General features: G+C 38.0%; 3 protein-coding genes across 5 annotated transcripts in view; 2 read left to right on the forward strand and 1 right to left on the reverse strand.

The window, feature by feature from the left end:
* LOC111336445 (slit homolog 1 protein) overlaps positions 1-15804 on the reverse strand; it is a 36422-nt gene that overhangs the window by 15516 nt on the left and 5102 nt on the right. Inside the window, exon 3 of the mRNA XM_088751285.1 lies at positions 244-315. Within this exon, the coding sequence (XP_088607411.1) occupies positions 244-315 (72 nt within the window). The remainder of the gene's footprint in view (positions 1-243; positions 316-15804) is intronic.
* LOC148737798 (uncharacterized) lies at positions 2868-4701 on the forward strand. The gene is made up of 3 exons (XM_088751280.1): positions 2868-3688; positions 4385-4458; positions 4554-4701. Exons 1-3 carry the CDS (start codon positions 2982-2984, stop codon positions 4568-4570), a joined length of 798 nt encoding a protein of 265 aa, XP_088607406.1. The 5' UTR covers positions 2868-2981; the 3' UTR covers positions 4571-4701.
* Positions 6420-11582, forward strand: LOC148737799 (uncharacterized). 3 transcript variants are annotated; one of them, XR_015997394.1, is made up of 5 exons: positions 6420-6524; positions 7056-8272; positions 8696-8798; positions 10681-10780; positions 11339-11582. XR_015997394.1 is itself a non-coding variant. In XM_088751290.1 (4 exons), the coding sequence occupies exons 2-4, from the start codon at positions 8153-8155 to the stop codon at positions 10725-10727; spliced, it is 357 nt and encodes a 118-aa protein (XP_088607416.1). In that variant the 5' UTR covers positions 6422-6524; positions 7056-8152; the 3' UTR covers positions 10728-11274. The 3 variants fall into 3 exon arrangements, 1 of the variants encoding a protein (XP_088607416.1); XR_015997393.1 differs by having other exon boundaries at positions 6426-6524; positions 7056-8359; XM_088751290.1 differs by lacking the exon at positions 11339-11582 and having other exon boundaries at positions 6422-6524; positions 7056-8359; positions 10681-11274.

Below are 15804 nucleotides of genomic sequence, written 5' to 3' on the forward strand. Positions count from 1 at the left end.
TTTTTGTTTTTTCATTCATTCTTTGTGCAAAGAAGAATAAACACAAGAAGAATGAAACACAGCCTTGAACACTGAACTACATGGGACATAAATCAAATCATAAATCAAATCATAATCTTTTTTTTCAAATAAGCAATGATGACATGAAATATGCAATATAAGCCACGCATTCAAATGTCTGTTTTGAAGGTGGGATTTGACTTGTTCCTCTTACACCAATATCAAGAAAGACTCCAAACTTACAGCCTTCTCAGCTGGGTATTGTTACTGAAAATGCCTGGTGGTAATTTCTTCAACTGGTTCGTGCTCAGGGTCCTGTCAAAATTTAGTAAATGAAGTGTCAATTACATAGTATTTGACAACTGACAAAGTTCAGTCAGAGTAAATGTACTTAAATGTATTCCTGATGTACTGATACGAGGGTCTAAAACATTCACTTCGTTATCAAACCAATGTTGTCATTGATCTGATATCTCCAGTTTAGTCTGACATCTCAAGGCAGGATAACAAGAGAGGATAACAAGCTATAATCTGGGACAATATTAATTGAGACAAATCTGAATTTTTTTAGCTCTGAAAACAACTTGATTCTTTACAAATGCTTTTTCACCCTCCTCCTATTACCCATTGTTGTAATACATAAGGCTTGACATTACATACTGTCATGTATTGTAGTCCTCATAATAATCCAAGCAACACTAAGTAGGGGATATATGGGGTAAGTAAATTAACAGCAATGGTTTGGAGCGGGAAATATTGGAATGGCATATTATGAAAATAGTTCGTTGAAGATTACATAAAACGTATTCTGTTGTGCATGCACCAAGAGCCATAATGGCTCTTGGCATGCACAGATTCATATGATACAATCAGGCTTATTCCGCAAGACAGAGACAGGGAATAAAATCTGTATCTCTGCTAAGGATTCAGCTGAGGCTTTTAAAAATCAAAAGAAACCTGACTTAGTAGTCTTGCATTCAATCTGTATTAGACAAACTTTGCATATTTTATGATTAAAAATATTAATGTCCACTCTTAAGGGTAGATAAGTAGGATTATTTGCACACAGATTTGTCTAAATCGGAATAAGCAGGAAGTTTGAATGTTTTAGATAAGGCTGGCTCTGCTGTTGGTTTTAAACAATTTTCTTTACATCTACACCTAAATCTTAAACAAAATATTTCTGATTCAATATTGAACAGCTTTTAAATACGTTGAGTATTCCCACCGTCCCACGCAAAATTAAAACTTAAAAGTAAAAGGCTTGGAAAACATCACAATAACTTATGTGTACAATGATGACAAATTTGGAAAAAATAAAAAAATGCACAAATGTTTCATATTTCGCACACCTTGCACTCTCGTACTATCCTGGTATTTATTTTATTCATAAGCTTTCGTGCTTAAGATTAAGATATTGGTGTGAAAAAAAAAAAAAAAGATTGGAATAATTTTAAAAATTTGCACCCGGAAATACTGTAATCGTTGTTATGAAAGCGTGTCCACTGCATTATTATAATTACTAATTATAAATTAATATTAATAATTATATTATTAATTATTTTGCACGGCCTCTACTGCACAAAACAACACAAACGTAATGCAAATTACAAGAATAGCGCGGGCATTACGCAACATCGCTAACATCTGCGAAGAAGTACTTTTCAATCGCCGATTTACATATATTTTTTCGCTTCAACACGTACGAATTTGGAGCCAAAATGTTTATTAGATCCCAGGCTTTCCAGATCAACCCGTACATTCGCATATTTTAAACGACTAGGCCGCTCCAGGCCGCTTGAAGTGATGAGTTTGTTTAGCCGAGCGGTCAATGCCAGTCACGACTTCTTTCAAGTTCGACGACTTCGAAGCCCGATTTACATGGTTTATTTTTCACTTTTCCAAAGTATTTTGCGACTTATAGATAGAGTAATAAATATATATCGTAAATCTAACCATACATTTAGATAAAGTTATCGTTAACTTTGTCTAGTTCTGCTTTTCGCTAAAAAATTAACAATTTCCGCCATGATTTTGTGTCACTATTGGGGGCCTGGAAACGAAAAAAAAAATTAGAGGCAAATGTCATGTAATTTTTTGGCACGAAGAGATTTATTTACTAAATAGCACAGGGATTTTTAAAATGAATAATTCAATGAGGGAGGTTGAACAGTGTACAATTATGATAAATTCTGGAAAGAAAATTCATAAATGTTTCATATTTCGCGCACCGTGCACTCTCGTGCTATCCCGGTATCTATTCTATTCGTGAGCTTTTGTGCTTAAAAGATATTGGTGTAAAAAAAAAAAGAAAAAAAAAGATTGGAATAGTTTTCAGAATCTACTCCCGGAAATATTGTAATCGTTGCTGATATAAAGTAGTAAAAATCACTTTTGTACAATTAATTAATTAATTCAGGTCACGTGACGACGCGTTCAGGGCTTGAGCAGGTTTAAACACAAAGGCGCGCTATAAATAGGTTGGCTCCGCCCATTGACTTCAGCTCAAATGAAAGAATCATCCAATATTGCGACCAACGGTCTGGCCATAAGTGAAACGGTGTGCATGGAAGGCGCAGTAAAAGTATTATTTTGGGTCAAAAATTAGAAGATATTGAATCTTGTTGACTCTCATTCCCATAATTTAGCTTATTTGGATTTTATTTGGCACCAACACATCGCTCGGCCGTTCAAAGTGCGAGCTACGGTCGACTATGCAGTCGTACAGTTGTCTTTTCAAAATTCGCGCCGTTTAACTTCGGCTTACATCCCCAAGCCCCTTATACACATCGGTTGGCTGAGCCTTCAGATTATTCCCACTGAAACTAGCGGCGTCATAAATACTGCATGCGCAATATTATCGCTGACAATGCCTCTAAGTAAGTGCGATTATCAGCCAGAATTTCAGAACTCAAGTGGTTGTTCGGCAACATTCTTAGCTGTCGCTGCTCGAAGGATATTTATTGTGAATTTTGTGCGTTATGGCTGACGGAAATAACCCATCTATGCGCAAGAAAAAGCGTCCAACAGATCAAGGTCTTCAGTTCTCTTTCAACAGAGGGCTTCCTCAAGAGACCAGACTTCTTGGCATCAGAGACCGCGTCAAAATGGCAAAAGACGCGCTAAATCTAACAAAAGTGACCTCAAGTATACAGAATGCGGATCTAATGGAGGCTCTTCTGTTGGGTTTTGAGGATAAAATGGAGAGGAAAGGACTGACATCGAGCCAACTGACCTTAGCATCAACTAGAAGCACAGCTAGTCCGGACCCCTCTCTTGTTTCTACACCATCTACCACACGGTTTTCTTTTCCTTTTGCGTCTTCCACTCCATCTTCGTGTATTTCTTTGCCTTTCTCTGATGCTGTTTCTCCAATTTCCCCTCCACATGCAGAACATACACCACAAAAAATGCAGATCACTGCGCCTTCAGCAGAGAACGACCCCATATACATGGTGTATCTCTGCAGCGAGGAAGCTCTGCGAACTCTGTATTCTTTTTTTTTTGGTAACACTCTCTCCACAGCATGCTGTTACTATGGAAAACTCATTGATTGCGATTTACTAATCTTCAGTCGACAAAGTCATGTTGTGTCCGTAACAGTTTCATGTGTATTTGGAGATTCATTCAAGTGGCTCTCCTCCTCTATCATGGGAGGATCTCCTCCAAAGTACTGTGTAAATTTGAGGTAAGTACCTTTTCGTTTTCTACTGGAAATTTTCTGAAATTCACCCTCTCTATGTTCTTATGTTTTGTTGTAACTGGTCACTTATCTGCCTCTGTTTTTCATAGATTGGCAATGCACTTTCTCTAATGCTCCTATGTTGTATTTCTTCTTGCAAGTAAATGGCAGTTAACAACAGTTTACAGCAAGCTAAATGATGATCTCTCCACCAAAATACTTCAAATGGACTGAGCAGTTTTTATTTGGTTTCTCTCTTACCTGAATTCTAAAATACCTTTTTTTTAAATTACTTCAACAGTCTTGAAAAAGCATTGTTATGCAACCATTGTGAATAGGGTTTTCAATTGATGAGTCCATGTCTGCTGCCCAGGAAAAAGTGAGAAACACCCCTGGTTATGTTGTAAATGGAGGAGTACAAGTTGATTTCAATTTTATTTTGTCTTTGGCCACATACTTATACACCAGTCTTAGAGTATGGGAGGTGCATGCTTGAATTTTGTTCAATTGTTCCTTTTTGCAAGCCAGGATCTCTGCAAGCAGTCAATTTGATGCATGGGATCTAGCAGAGTTCTGCAAAGTTCTGCTGACTAGCATAGCTAAGCATACAATATCTGATATCGAATTGTAAACCGTGAGAGATTTGTGAGTACAGAAATGTGTTCAATGTTTTGTTTTGATATCTACAATTTCTTCCTGTAGTGTGTTATTACAGATGCAGGGCATGATTCGAGTAGATCAGCAGCTCACACGATGGTGTCAGCCCTTTCTTTTTAGTAAGATGCGTTTGAACTCTTTGTATGATATATTGAACCTCGATACACTCAATGCTATTCCTAAAAATATTTTTATTTTTACTGATTCTGTTTAGAACTAAAAAAGTTTTAGGAGTCGTAAACTGGAGTAGGGCTAGTGAAACTTCAGCAGTGAGCCGTGAAGTCCCTATGACAAAAAAGCTGCTGACCTATCTAACTGAGACCCAAGGTATGATACATTTGCGTCCTCAATAATATCCTACCATTGATGAAATATGAGCATGGACGACAGAAAAATCCTTTATAGCGTCACTAAAGTAATTCTTTTTTTTGTTTGTTTATTTACTTCTCATGTGTACTTCTGCATGAAGAACAGTCCACTCAGTGAGCAAGAATTTCATGCTAATCTGCTGATTGTTGCTGACCATTATCAGGTAATTTGAGTGACTGTTTATTGAGAAATGCATAGTAGTCATAAGGTACAAAGAGTTTTCTCAGGTTACTCCTTCAAAAGAACGATTTCACGAAACCAAAATTATTATTAATTTTTGTTGTTATGAACACATTGTGTTATGTAATTCCAACAAGACATAGCATAATTCATGAACTCAAAGATTACACAGTTTTCTGTAAAAATGGAAAACCAGAAGCATTATACTTACTATTATTAATTCTAATCTATTAATTTGTCTTTCTATCATTTTCTTTATTTATGTCTCAGGGAAATCATGTCAATTGCCATGCTGAGTCACGGTGCAAGCAGAATGGCTACCTAATGAGCAAAAGGTTTTAACTAGACCTGAAGCTGTAGCTGCATATTGGAAAGCCATTATGGGCACCTCAATATATAGACATGCATATGATTACATGCGGGTAATTAATTGGCACATGCTACTGTATGTTTTCGTTTCTTTGCATGAAAAAGTTTGCCCTTTCCAAATTAGCGATGTTGCAGTAAAGGCCTTGAAAGAGTTGCAAAAAATTTATATTCCAGTTACAGTAAAAGCCACTCAAAATCTGTTATCTTCTGCAGTGTAGGGAAACATACTGGATTAAATCTCTCCATTCAGTGATGCTCATTTATGCTGCTAAGTGGATCCATTATGGGGATGACACCTTCAACATGCACATGGAACTAGCCATTCTTGATTGGATAAAAGACTTATGCTGTTAATTGTTAATTCTGCATAATTGCTTTGGCACTTTTTGAATGGTATGCTTACTCTTCTTTATTGACTTATTTCTCTTGCAGAATGAAAAATTAATGTGAATAGATAAGTATTGTCTCTGCAGATGTAGCAACATGCCAGGCATCCGAATCGTCCAGCAGAGATCAGGGTGCTTACTGCAAAAACATTTAAATTCAGGAAAACCATCTGGTCTACCTTTTTTAATTTAAATAGCTGATGTCCATTCTGCTTACCAGTGATTCTGATTTCTTGCGATAACTTTAAATAGGAGCCCAAATGTCTTGTAAAAGATGTGAGGTAACTAGAGAAGAATAATTCCAGCAAGTGCTGGTACTAAGTAGTGAAGCATTCATGAGTATTAGGTATTACTCAAGGGAGTTTCCATGCAGTTTTATTAATGTTTCCACCTCTTAATTTTCTTTTGACTGTATATGTTTCATGAACTTATTCAATTGTTATTTATAATTGCTCTCCTTGACATGGGCATTTGTATGATAATTTCCTTATTCCCTTTTATGCCCCATGTAAGGAATGCCTGGAGGGTGAGGAAACCTTGACCTCACATCTTTTATAACACAATTGGGCATCTTTTCCCATGCTGCATTAACTTGGTCCCCAAGTTCCACTTTTCTAGCCTAGTAAATAGGGTCTTTCCAGAGCCCACATGTCTTTAGAGATCTCTAGTAAGTCTTATAATCTTTGTGACGTCGCACGTGATTTTCTGTGTGCGCTTCTCTATACTAAAGAGCTTTTTTCAGTTAGTTATTTCACATTGGATAAAGCTTCCCAACCTTTTTCTTTTATATTCAGTGGCTATGGCCTTTCACTTCCATGGCAGAAGAAAGAAAAATCAGGCTTTTCGACTGACTGCTCCATGAAATGACTCGTCTACGATAGGTAAGCTGTTGGATAGGGCATGGGATTTTTTGGCTGCCAATGCAAGCTACGAAACCATTGACCACTTCATAAATGGATGCTGGATTGATATTCTTTTTAAATTTAAATTAGCCTTTCTGGCCTCGCTTGAGATAATGTATTCTTTTGAATTTTGTACTGGAGCCAATTTCTTCAGGGTATTTCTGAGAGAGCCATTAATGATTATCAATATTCAGAAAGTGTACTGAAACAGTCCGTGCCACTTAAAGATATAAATCTTGTCTGTAAAACACAAAGTTCATTTTTTTAATACTGAAAAAGAAGTCTGGGTGCTACGTAACATTAAATGTCTTGGAGTTCACTTAAGGTTACCCAATCTCAGTTTCTCAGATGATAGTGTTGACAAGTTTGTTAAAAGCTTAGACATTGGTCAAGTCACACAGATCCCAGGGGCATCAGGTGTTTCTGATTATTGATTTGCACATGAGAGTTCCCCATCTTTCTTGTAAACTTGTCTGGTTCAATGAAAATGAAAATCATTTCATTTTTCAGTTGTCAGATGATGGAGCTCCTGAAACAAATGAGCTGACAATGTCAATTGGAAGTATGGTGTGCTGGAACTTTGGTGATCAGGTGTAAGTGTAAAAGAGAAAGATCAAATAATGCATGACCTCTGGAAGCAGCTCACTGAAGAGATGAAAATGTTGGAAGGTAATGTTGTGACTGTTTGTGATAAAGGGTGCACTGTTGAATGTCAGCCAGGAGCAGGCATGTCTTGGCAGAGCTGGGCTGCCAATGAACTCAACCAGGCAGCTACATATCCTTCCCCAAATGCAAATGTTCATAAAGGAAACATGAACACTAAGGGGGAGGGGGGTAGTTTTGGAATGGGTAAAGATGACACCTGGAAACCTTGCACTAAGGAAATGAGAACCTCTAATACTGATAAGGTAAACAATTTTCCTGCCTCTCTTTCCCCAAACCTTTCAGGAAAAAAAAATGAAATTCCAGAAAGTTACAGTTCATGGTTGAAAATGGCATCGGACAGTTTGGTCTTCCTAGGATTGGGCATTTTCCAGACAGGTTAAGGCCAGAACCCATGCATTGTATGATCAATGCCTGGCAACATTATTTTGATCTCCTGTACTTAGAGGCAGTGGGAAGAGGAAAGTTTGATCCTTTTGTTTCTGCTCTGGGAGCGCCTATAGGGAATAGAGACTCTTTTGAGGGTTTCTGGTACAGACAGTGTTGGGGAGCGTGCTAGGAAGCAGGGGATGTTGCAGAAATCAGAGGTGGACCTAAAGCAATACCTGCAGAAGAGAAGTTTTCCTTATATAAGGCATGCATCAGGTGGGGAGGGGGGGGGGTGTGGACTAGGAGTGTCGACTGGGATACTTGGCTTCAAGAGTAAAAGAACATTTTAGTGATGAAGCAAACAGGTATAACAAGTTACCAGTCAGGCTTATCGGTAATCAAGCCATTGCATTGGCTAGATATTACTATCGTTTAGTTGACACTGAAGAAAGTCAATATGAAACAGAGGCACAAACAATCTGGCTCTTAGCAAGATTGGTGAGTATCTGAGGAATGTAGGGGGGCGTTTTAATAGAATAGAGACCAATTATACCCAGGTTGCAGAACCGCAAGAAATGTGTAGTATGTATTTTAACTTGATGTCTTTGCTTTTTTCATCCAGTGTTAATGTCACAACATGGACAGTTGGATATGCCATTCCCTATCATGCAAATTTGCTGTTGACTACGTATAGGGTGGGTTATGGCACTGTCTCTTTGCAGGCTAAAGAGGCCAGGAATTCTAGAGTGAGGAAAGATTTGACCTTAACTAACCGGTCAAATGTAAGTACCACCACTGGTTAAGGGTGGCAAGTAATGCAAAGTGATTATGTTCGCTCATTTTACCTCCCAGAACATCAACCAATGCCCGCCTCTTATACCTCACACTACCAATCGCGTTCTCTGCCACACTGTTACAAATCAAATGTTTGCAAGTGTGGTGGAAATAAAGAAAATGATTTGCTCAGTTGTCAAGTTTGTTTGTCTAGTATTGACCTAGTGTCTTGTGTAAGCAGCAGAGGTGCGACAGAATCAGTGATGTGTGCACTAAAACCCAGCGTCTGTAAACAGTGCAATACTCACTTTGCTGATAACTTATCACTGTGGTCTCATCTATAGTTCTCCAATGCCACTGAGGCAAGAAGTGAAGCTATCAATCTAACTTTGATGACAGTACCTGGTTTAAAGGAAGCTTTACGCAGTAGAGGATTAATCACTGGAGGTAATAAGGAAATTCTAGTTAAGCGCCTTGCAGGTGCATTTACTTGGGAAGGGTACAATCTCGGTCAAGTTGGTGCACAATAATTATAGCATACTTGCTATGAGAATGATAACTAAGCTCTCAACAAATTCTGTGTACCAGTAATGTGAGTAATATGCCTACTTAGTAAGAAAAATATTTTAAAATTGGTGCAAAATTGTTTAAATTAGCTATGTTTGCTAGAGAGGTTAAATGTGTCGAATGCAAAAGTACTGTTGTCACTGATATCACTTGGTATGCACTGATATATTACATAGAAAACTTTGCTGAAAAGGAGAATCTGTTTAACATTCAAGAGCTTCTTTAGTTAGTAATTATTTGAAGCGAATGCACCATCCATGTTTTGCGATGATGGATGGTATTTACGAACTCATAAAGAATACTCAAAGTAAAGTGTAAATATGGCGAACATGCTGATTTTGTGGTTCGTTAGCAGTTTCAATTTGTATCCGTGCCCGGCCGCTTCGAACAGGACGATTTTGCATTTTGGGTTGTTTTTGTTTCTAAAATAACCGCTAAAATTTTAAATATCAGGTAACCCGAACAGCGAAAACGACAGAAGTTGACCTAAATTAGCTTTCTATCCAGAGAAGAAACGATTTTTTCGCCCCCAAAACGGCCTGAGGTCTTTTCAAAGCACGCATTGTTGATTTTTTCACCTCTAATTGCGTGACAAGGAATGGCGTACTTTGACCTCTATGTCACTTGTTTGGGGTCCTAAAATGTTATTGGAGTTTTGTGATGAAGAGGCCTTGTTCTTTCGCTGGATTAACTTGATATAATCCCATGCCATGTATTAAGGTGCGATTTTACCTTCTCAATTTTTCTATTTGTTTTTGTCCGCCTAAATGAGTGGAATAATGAAAAAAAAAAAAAAGAACGCAGATTACCCAAAAATTCAGTTCGCGACAGAATTGGACAAATAGTACTTCAGGGTGCTCGTAAATACGTGTTCTTTTCATTGAAAAAAATCGTTACGTTGGTCACATTTACCGTTCTGTTTATTTTCAAACGACGCTCAAATAATGGGTTGTCTGGACCTTTTGAAGCTCACAGGAGAGCCACTAACCCGACTTTCGTGCCGTTCGCGTAAAAAAAAAAATGCAAAGGAACTCAAAGTATGTTGTCTTAAAATAGTTCATCCAGACCTATACTTTGGCAAGGTTTAGGGGTTTTCGATTTTTTCATATTTCGCACTTACATATATTAACTTGAATTTGATCGAAGAAAACCTTCGGCCAAAGTCGCTCACAATGTAAAGTTTGTTTTAAACGATTCTAGTTTCGTATCCCATACTGATTTTGAACCGTTCTTTCCATATTACTTTCTTTCTATCTATATATATCCCAGGTTATAACCTCAAATTTCTAAAAAGAAAAACGCTTCTATCTGTTTAATGTTGTAAACTTTTTTTATCCACTAAATATTTCTATAATAATTTAAAAACAATTTTCAACTAAAAGACTTGGAAAAAGGACAAACTGGAAGCAACACACTATACCCTCCACTGCACACTAATTCAAGCGCATCACTCAGTCCAGTTTAAGAGAAATATAAACAGCAGTAAATAGCTCTAGTCAAATTCAAGTAAGATTATAAGGTACCGGGTGCTCCTATAAAGGCCTTAAAGAATCCGTGGGGGCTCGTGAGTTATCTAACACCGTCCTGTATTTTGTGATAATGTGCAGAGAAAAGAGCTGAGGTGTTGGTATTTTGTTACTACAGTGAGCTGAGGAAACGTGATTCAGAGATACTAGAATGTGGGGTCTGGATTTAGTAAGGACTAGTACATGGGATTTGTACCCCCTCCACAGTATTCGGAACATTTTTCTTTTTTTTTCAGATCAACAAAGTTGTAAATTCTGCGTACAGAGTGATAATGTTTCATAGACGCTTGGAGAGAAATTAAAGGAAATGACACAGTCATCCACAGTTGTTGGACGGTAAGTTTAAATAACTGGCTCATTTAAACTGAATTGTCACTATTGGTGTCACGAAAGCGTTTTTGGTGCAAAGAATAAACAAAAGAACAGGGTGAAACACAGACTTGAACACTGAACTACGTAGAATAGGGGAGGAGGCGGTATGGAATAGAGTAATTACCAAAAAAAGTGGGAAAGGAGTTAAATATTATATTAACAATACAGAATGTCTCGATTGTTTTGTGAAAGATTGCATTCAGCTGCTTTTTACTAAGGATTTCTCGTCAGCCTTTAGGTTTGGTCATAATGGAAAATCTTAATTTTGTTGTGACGTCATCGTGTAAGAAATTACCATTAAAGATTTGCTTTTTTCCTTTTTTTTGGGGGGGGTACTTTATATGGCAAGTGACCGTTCGTTGCAAAATTCTGCATCAAATAACTATTTTCAAATGGACACTTATACTCATTATTTCAGATTTTTGTTTCATTGGAACCGGTATCTAAAGCTGATGGAACCCCCCCCCCCCCACCCAAGAAAAAAAATGCCAGTGATTCATAGATTTTATGTATCTTTTTCAGAGTTAGTTGTCATTTCATCGAAAAATTCAAACTTGACAGCGGCAATCAAAAATGGAGATGTGAATCAACACGGCGTTCGTGCTTTCTCAAGTGGCATTTTCTTTACCTCTGAGAAATAAAGGGAGAAAAAAACCCAGTAATTATTTCTGAAAGAGCACGAGGTAGCTTAGCAATTTTTCGCAATAAGGTGTTTCTCAGTAATGGTAAGTTAACGACCTAACAACCAAAATTCGGAGAAAAAGTGCTCTTGGGGCTCGTGGGGGAACATGAGTAGTAATTTTTTTTTCAAAGAGCATTTGAATAATGCTCTTTGAAAAAAAGAGTGCATTTCACGTACACCTCACCCCCTCCATCCCTCTCCCACAATTTTCTGTGGTAAATGCTTTAGTTTGTTGCTGATAAATTGTTGCCCTGATCTGCTGGTATTTTCACAATTTAAATGCGATATGCATTAGACGCGTCCCTTGCGCAAATATGAAAGGCTTTAGACTTACAGCCCTCTCAACTGGGTATTGTTACTGAAAATGCCTGATGGTAATTTCTTCAACTGGTTGTTGTTCAACTCCCAACCAAAAATAAGTAAATGGAAAGTCGATTGCATGATATTCGAGAACAAATTTCAGGGAATAAAGTATACTTGAAAAATTGTATTTTTTTTTCTTACGTACTGTTATGGGGGGCTACAATATACACGTTATTAAACTAATGTTGCCCAAGAACTCATGTTTTCTTTCTGGTTTGACATCTTAAGTCCCTAAAGAGGACAACACGCTATGATTTGGAACAAAATTAATTGAGTCACGCAAGTTTTTTTTTCTTTTTTCTTTTTGCACTCTTCGTTTTTAATTATTTTTGTTTTTAATTAATTTTTTTTAATGCTTTTTCTCCCTCCTTCCATCACTCATTATGACATTGCACACTGCTGTGTACTTCCGTATTCGTAATAAGCCGGGCAGCACTGACTAGAGGATATAGGGTGAGTAAATTAACAAGAAAGGTTTGCAGCGGGAAATGTTGGAGTGATCACACAAAATGTCTTAATAAATTGTTTAAGATTACAGAACACCTGTTCATTTGTAAAGGCGCATAATCACATGCTACGTACATTCAGGCCTATATCGCAAGGTATGGGACAGGAAATACAATCTGTATCACATTCTGCTTGAAAGAATTGGTCGGTTGTATAAGGCAAACATTGCATATTTTAGTGAAGAGCATTCTTCGTGGTTTTAATCTCTCAGGGGGAGGATGAGTTGGATTATTCGTATATAGAGCTGCCCACAGCGGAGTAAAAAGAAAGTTTGTGCTTAATAAGGCTACTTCCATATTTTTTAGTCTATCCAATTTTTTTATATTCTAGTCTTCTCGGATAGGGACGAATAAATGGAGGTCTTGTCTCCTGCAGGGTTAGGGGTAAGAGACGTTAATTTCCGACGCACGAGATTATTAGAAGGCAGTATGGTCGATCCGCCGCTCCCGGGTTCAGGTCCCGCCCTGGCCACTATCTGAATTTGTTTCACGGTAGCCCCGAGTTCCAAATCCTTGGCCATGCTTGTAATTTTGCCAACTGGTTTGCCTTCGGCCAGTTGGGATTCTTAATAATGTTATTTTCAATTTGAAATATTTCTTTCAGTTGTTTGGTGAAAAACCTGTAAACTAGCCTCTAACTAAGTGTTTCTCCACGTTAAGAACTGTTAAATTTTTTATTTTATTTTATTTATTTTACTAGCTGAGTGATGGATGTCCTCCCCTGGGGTGTGATAGCTGGGTTTGTTGGAGCTTAAACCTCGTAGGGGACCTATATCCTATTGTTTCTGTTCCAGTACTTTGTACAGATCCTTAAATACTCAAATAATCAATACCCATGACAATAATGAAATTATACTCCTATGTATTATTTGTTATTGAACAGGCCCCGGTTGTTCAAAGCATGGATAACTTCTTATCCGCTGGATAAATCGCTATCCAGTGGATAAATTTTATCCATGGCGTCATATCGGTTGTTGAAAGCATGGATAGCGCTATCCACTCGCTATCCAGTGGATAAATTTATCCATGGTTAGGTAGGTAGTATAAGTTTTATCCACCGGATAAACACAAATAAAATGGCTGCTCGACAGTTACATCTTCTTCGCTGTAACCTTCCCTACATTCAACATCGAAGAAAAAGGAGAATTTATCGCCGCCAACTCGATCCGTTTGAAACATATACAGACGCTGAATTGAGATCCAGGTATCGCTTTGGACGAGAGGCGCTACAGTACATCGTTGGCCTTGTTGCAGACGATATCGCTCCCCAAACAAATCGCAACCGTGCTGTTCCTGCTAGAATGCAAGTCCTTATCACCCTCAGATTCTTAGCTTCGGGTTCGTTTCTTCAAGTAATAGGTGACACTTTTCAGGGATTTGACAAGTCGACTGTCAGCCGGATAGTTCGCCGGGTGACAAAAGCCTTGACTGCAAAGTTAGGCGACTTCATAAAATTTCCGTGCACTCGTGCAGAACGAGACGAAATAAAGCAAGGTTTGTTCAGAGTAGGTGGTTTTCCCTGTGCTATCGGGTGCATCGACGGTACTCATGTCAGAATAAAGGCCCCTCACGAAAACGAGCCGGACTTCGTGAACCGGAAAGGATTTCATTCAATCAATGTCCAGGCAATCTGCGACCATCGAGGTAAGCAAGTTTGTGTTGCTCTCATTATTTGTATAGCAAAGGGTAACATTCCGTTTAACCCAAGCTTTACTATGCTTACTATCTCATGTGTATTACAGGTATTATTTTGTCCCAAATATGAGCATGAAAGCCGAAGAATTTCGCTTTAAAATTGTAACGCTTTTCTGTCACGTAGGGAGGAATGTGCGAGTGATTGGCCTGAGTAACGCATGTGATCAATCATGTGATCCCAAGATTCACGCATGTACACAATTTACGACGAAACGAACTGAATGAATTGATTGAAATAATTGAGTTTTTGAACCGTGAGATCTCCCTTTCCATTCGGGAACTCTCAACTGTAATCGATCTTGTTTGCTAACAAGTGTTGAGCCTTCGAATGGTGATACGACCGCAAGGAAAATATTAATCGGTGATCACTTGATGTGTCTTCCAACACGGACATTTTTCAGTGGACTGTGTTGGATTGAGTGCTGAAACATAACATAATTTTACAGAGCATTCTTTCGCTAAGTAGCATTGTTTAATAACATGTAATTTGCTGTTACTCAAAGATACATGTCAAGAAATCTCTTGGAATCTACCATTTCTAGAAAAGGGATAGGTTGTAGTTAATTGATGTTGGTTATAAACTGTGATTTAAATGCAAGCGGCAATCCAGTTTCGAACAGTTCGTTTTGACAAAATGAATTTACAAAAACCCTACGATTACAGCTCCAAATTTAGGGTCTGTGTGTATGCTCACATTACGAAACTTTAACGGGAATACAATTTAAGACTAGGCAAACGTACACTTGCACTATAAATTGCTAATTTTTTTTTCACTGTTGGACGTAAAAACCATTTGTGTTGCATTGAATGTAATTGAATTTTGTAGAAATGTTTACAAATGTTGTGGCTAGATGGCCTGGCTCTACACATGATAGCCACATTTTTCGAACATCAGCCATAGGGCGTGACCTGGAAGGAACTGGTCTGGCAGATGGTGTACTACTTGGAGATAGTGGATATGCATGTTCCCCATTCCTCATGACTCCCTATCTCAACCCCAAAACACCACTGGAAGAACGTTTCAACAGAGCTCACAAAATAACGCGATGTACCATTGAGCGAACTTTTGGGGTGTTAAAAAGGAGATTTCATGTGCTGCACTCCGAAGTAAGGATGGCTCCTCACAGGGTGTGCTCAATAATTGTAGCTTGTTGTATTTTACATAACCTTGCTATAAGTTTAAGGGAGCCAGATCCAGAGGACTGTGAAATGGATGATGAAGGGTGTGCTCCTGACCTTCACAGTCAGTATCATGGCCGTGAAACTGGTAATGCTGTTAGGGAGCACATTGCTAACACTTTTTTTTAAGTTCTACACAGGGGGCTCAAGCTCAAACATACATTTCATTGCAAAAATGTTGATATGCACTGTAAATGGTATGGTCCATCAACAATGAGACCCAATGGCTTTATGGAAAATCTTTGCATGGTTACAAGATTAATGCATTATTTATTTCATTGTTCATGGAAATCTTTGATGAGCACAATATGTTCCTTTCAGGAAAGTGTGGATGGCTGCTATATACCATGTACAACTAATTGGGGTTATTGTTTTCATGTGTAACAATAAAGCCTTGGGTGTCATTGTTCTCTGCTTACGCTTCTTAGAAGTCAGTGTTTTTGGAATCAATTGTATACTCTTGTGAGAAATAGTTAAACTCTCATTACTCTTTTTATGATAGTCCAATGTGTATCTTTTGCAAAGTCTCTAATTTCATGATCAGCAACACCTTCTGGTCATTC

Source organism: Stylophora pistillata, chromosome 2 (assembly GCF_964205215.1).
Source record: "Stylophora pistillata chromosome 2, jaStyPist1.2, whole genome shotgun sequence".
Taxonomy (NCBI): domain Eukaryota; kingdom Metazoa; phylum Cnidaria; class Anthozoa; order Scleractinia; family Pocilloporidae; genus Stylophora; species Stylophora pistillata.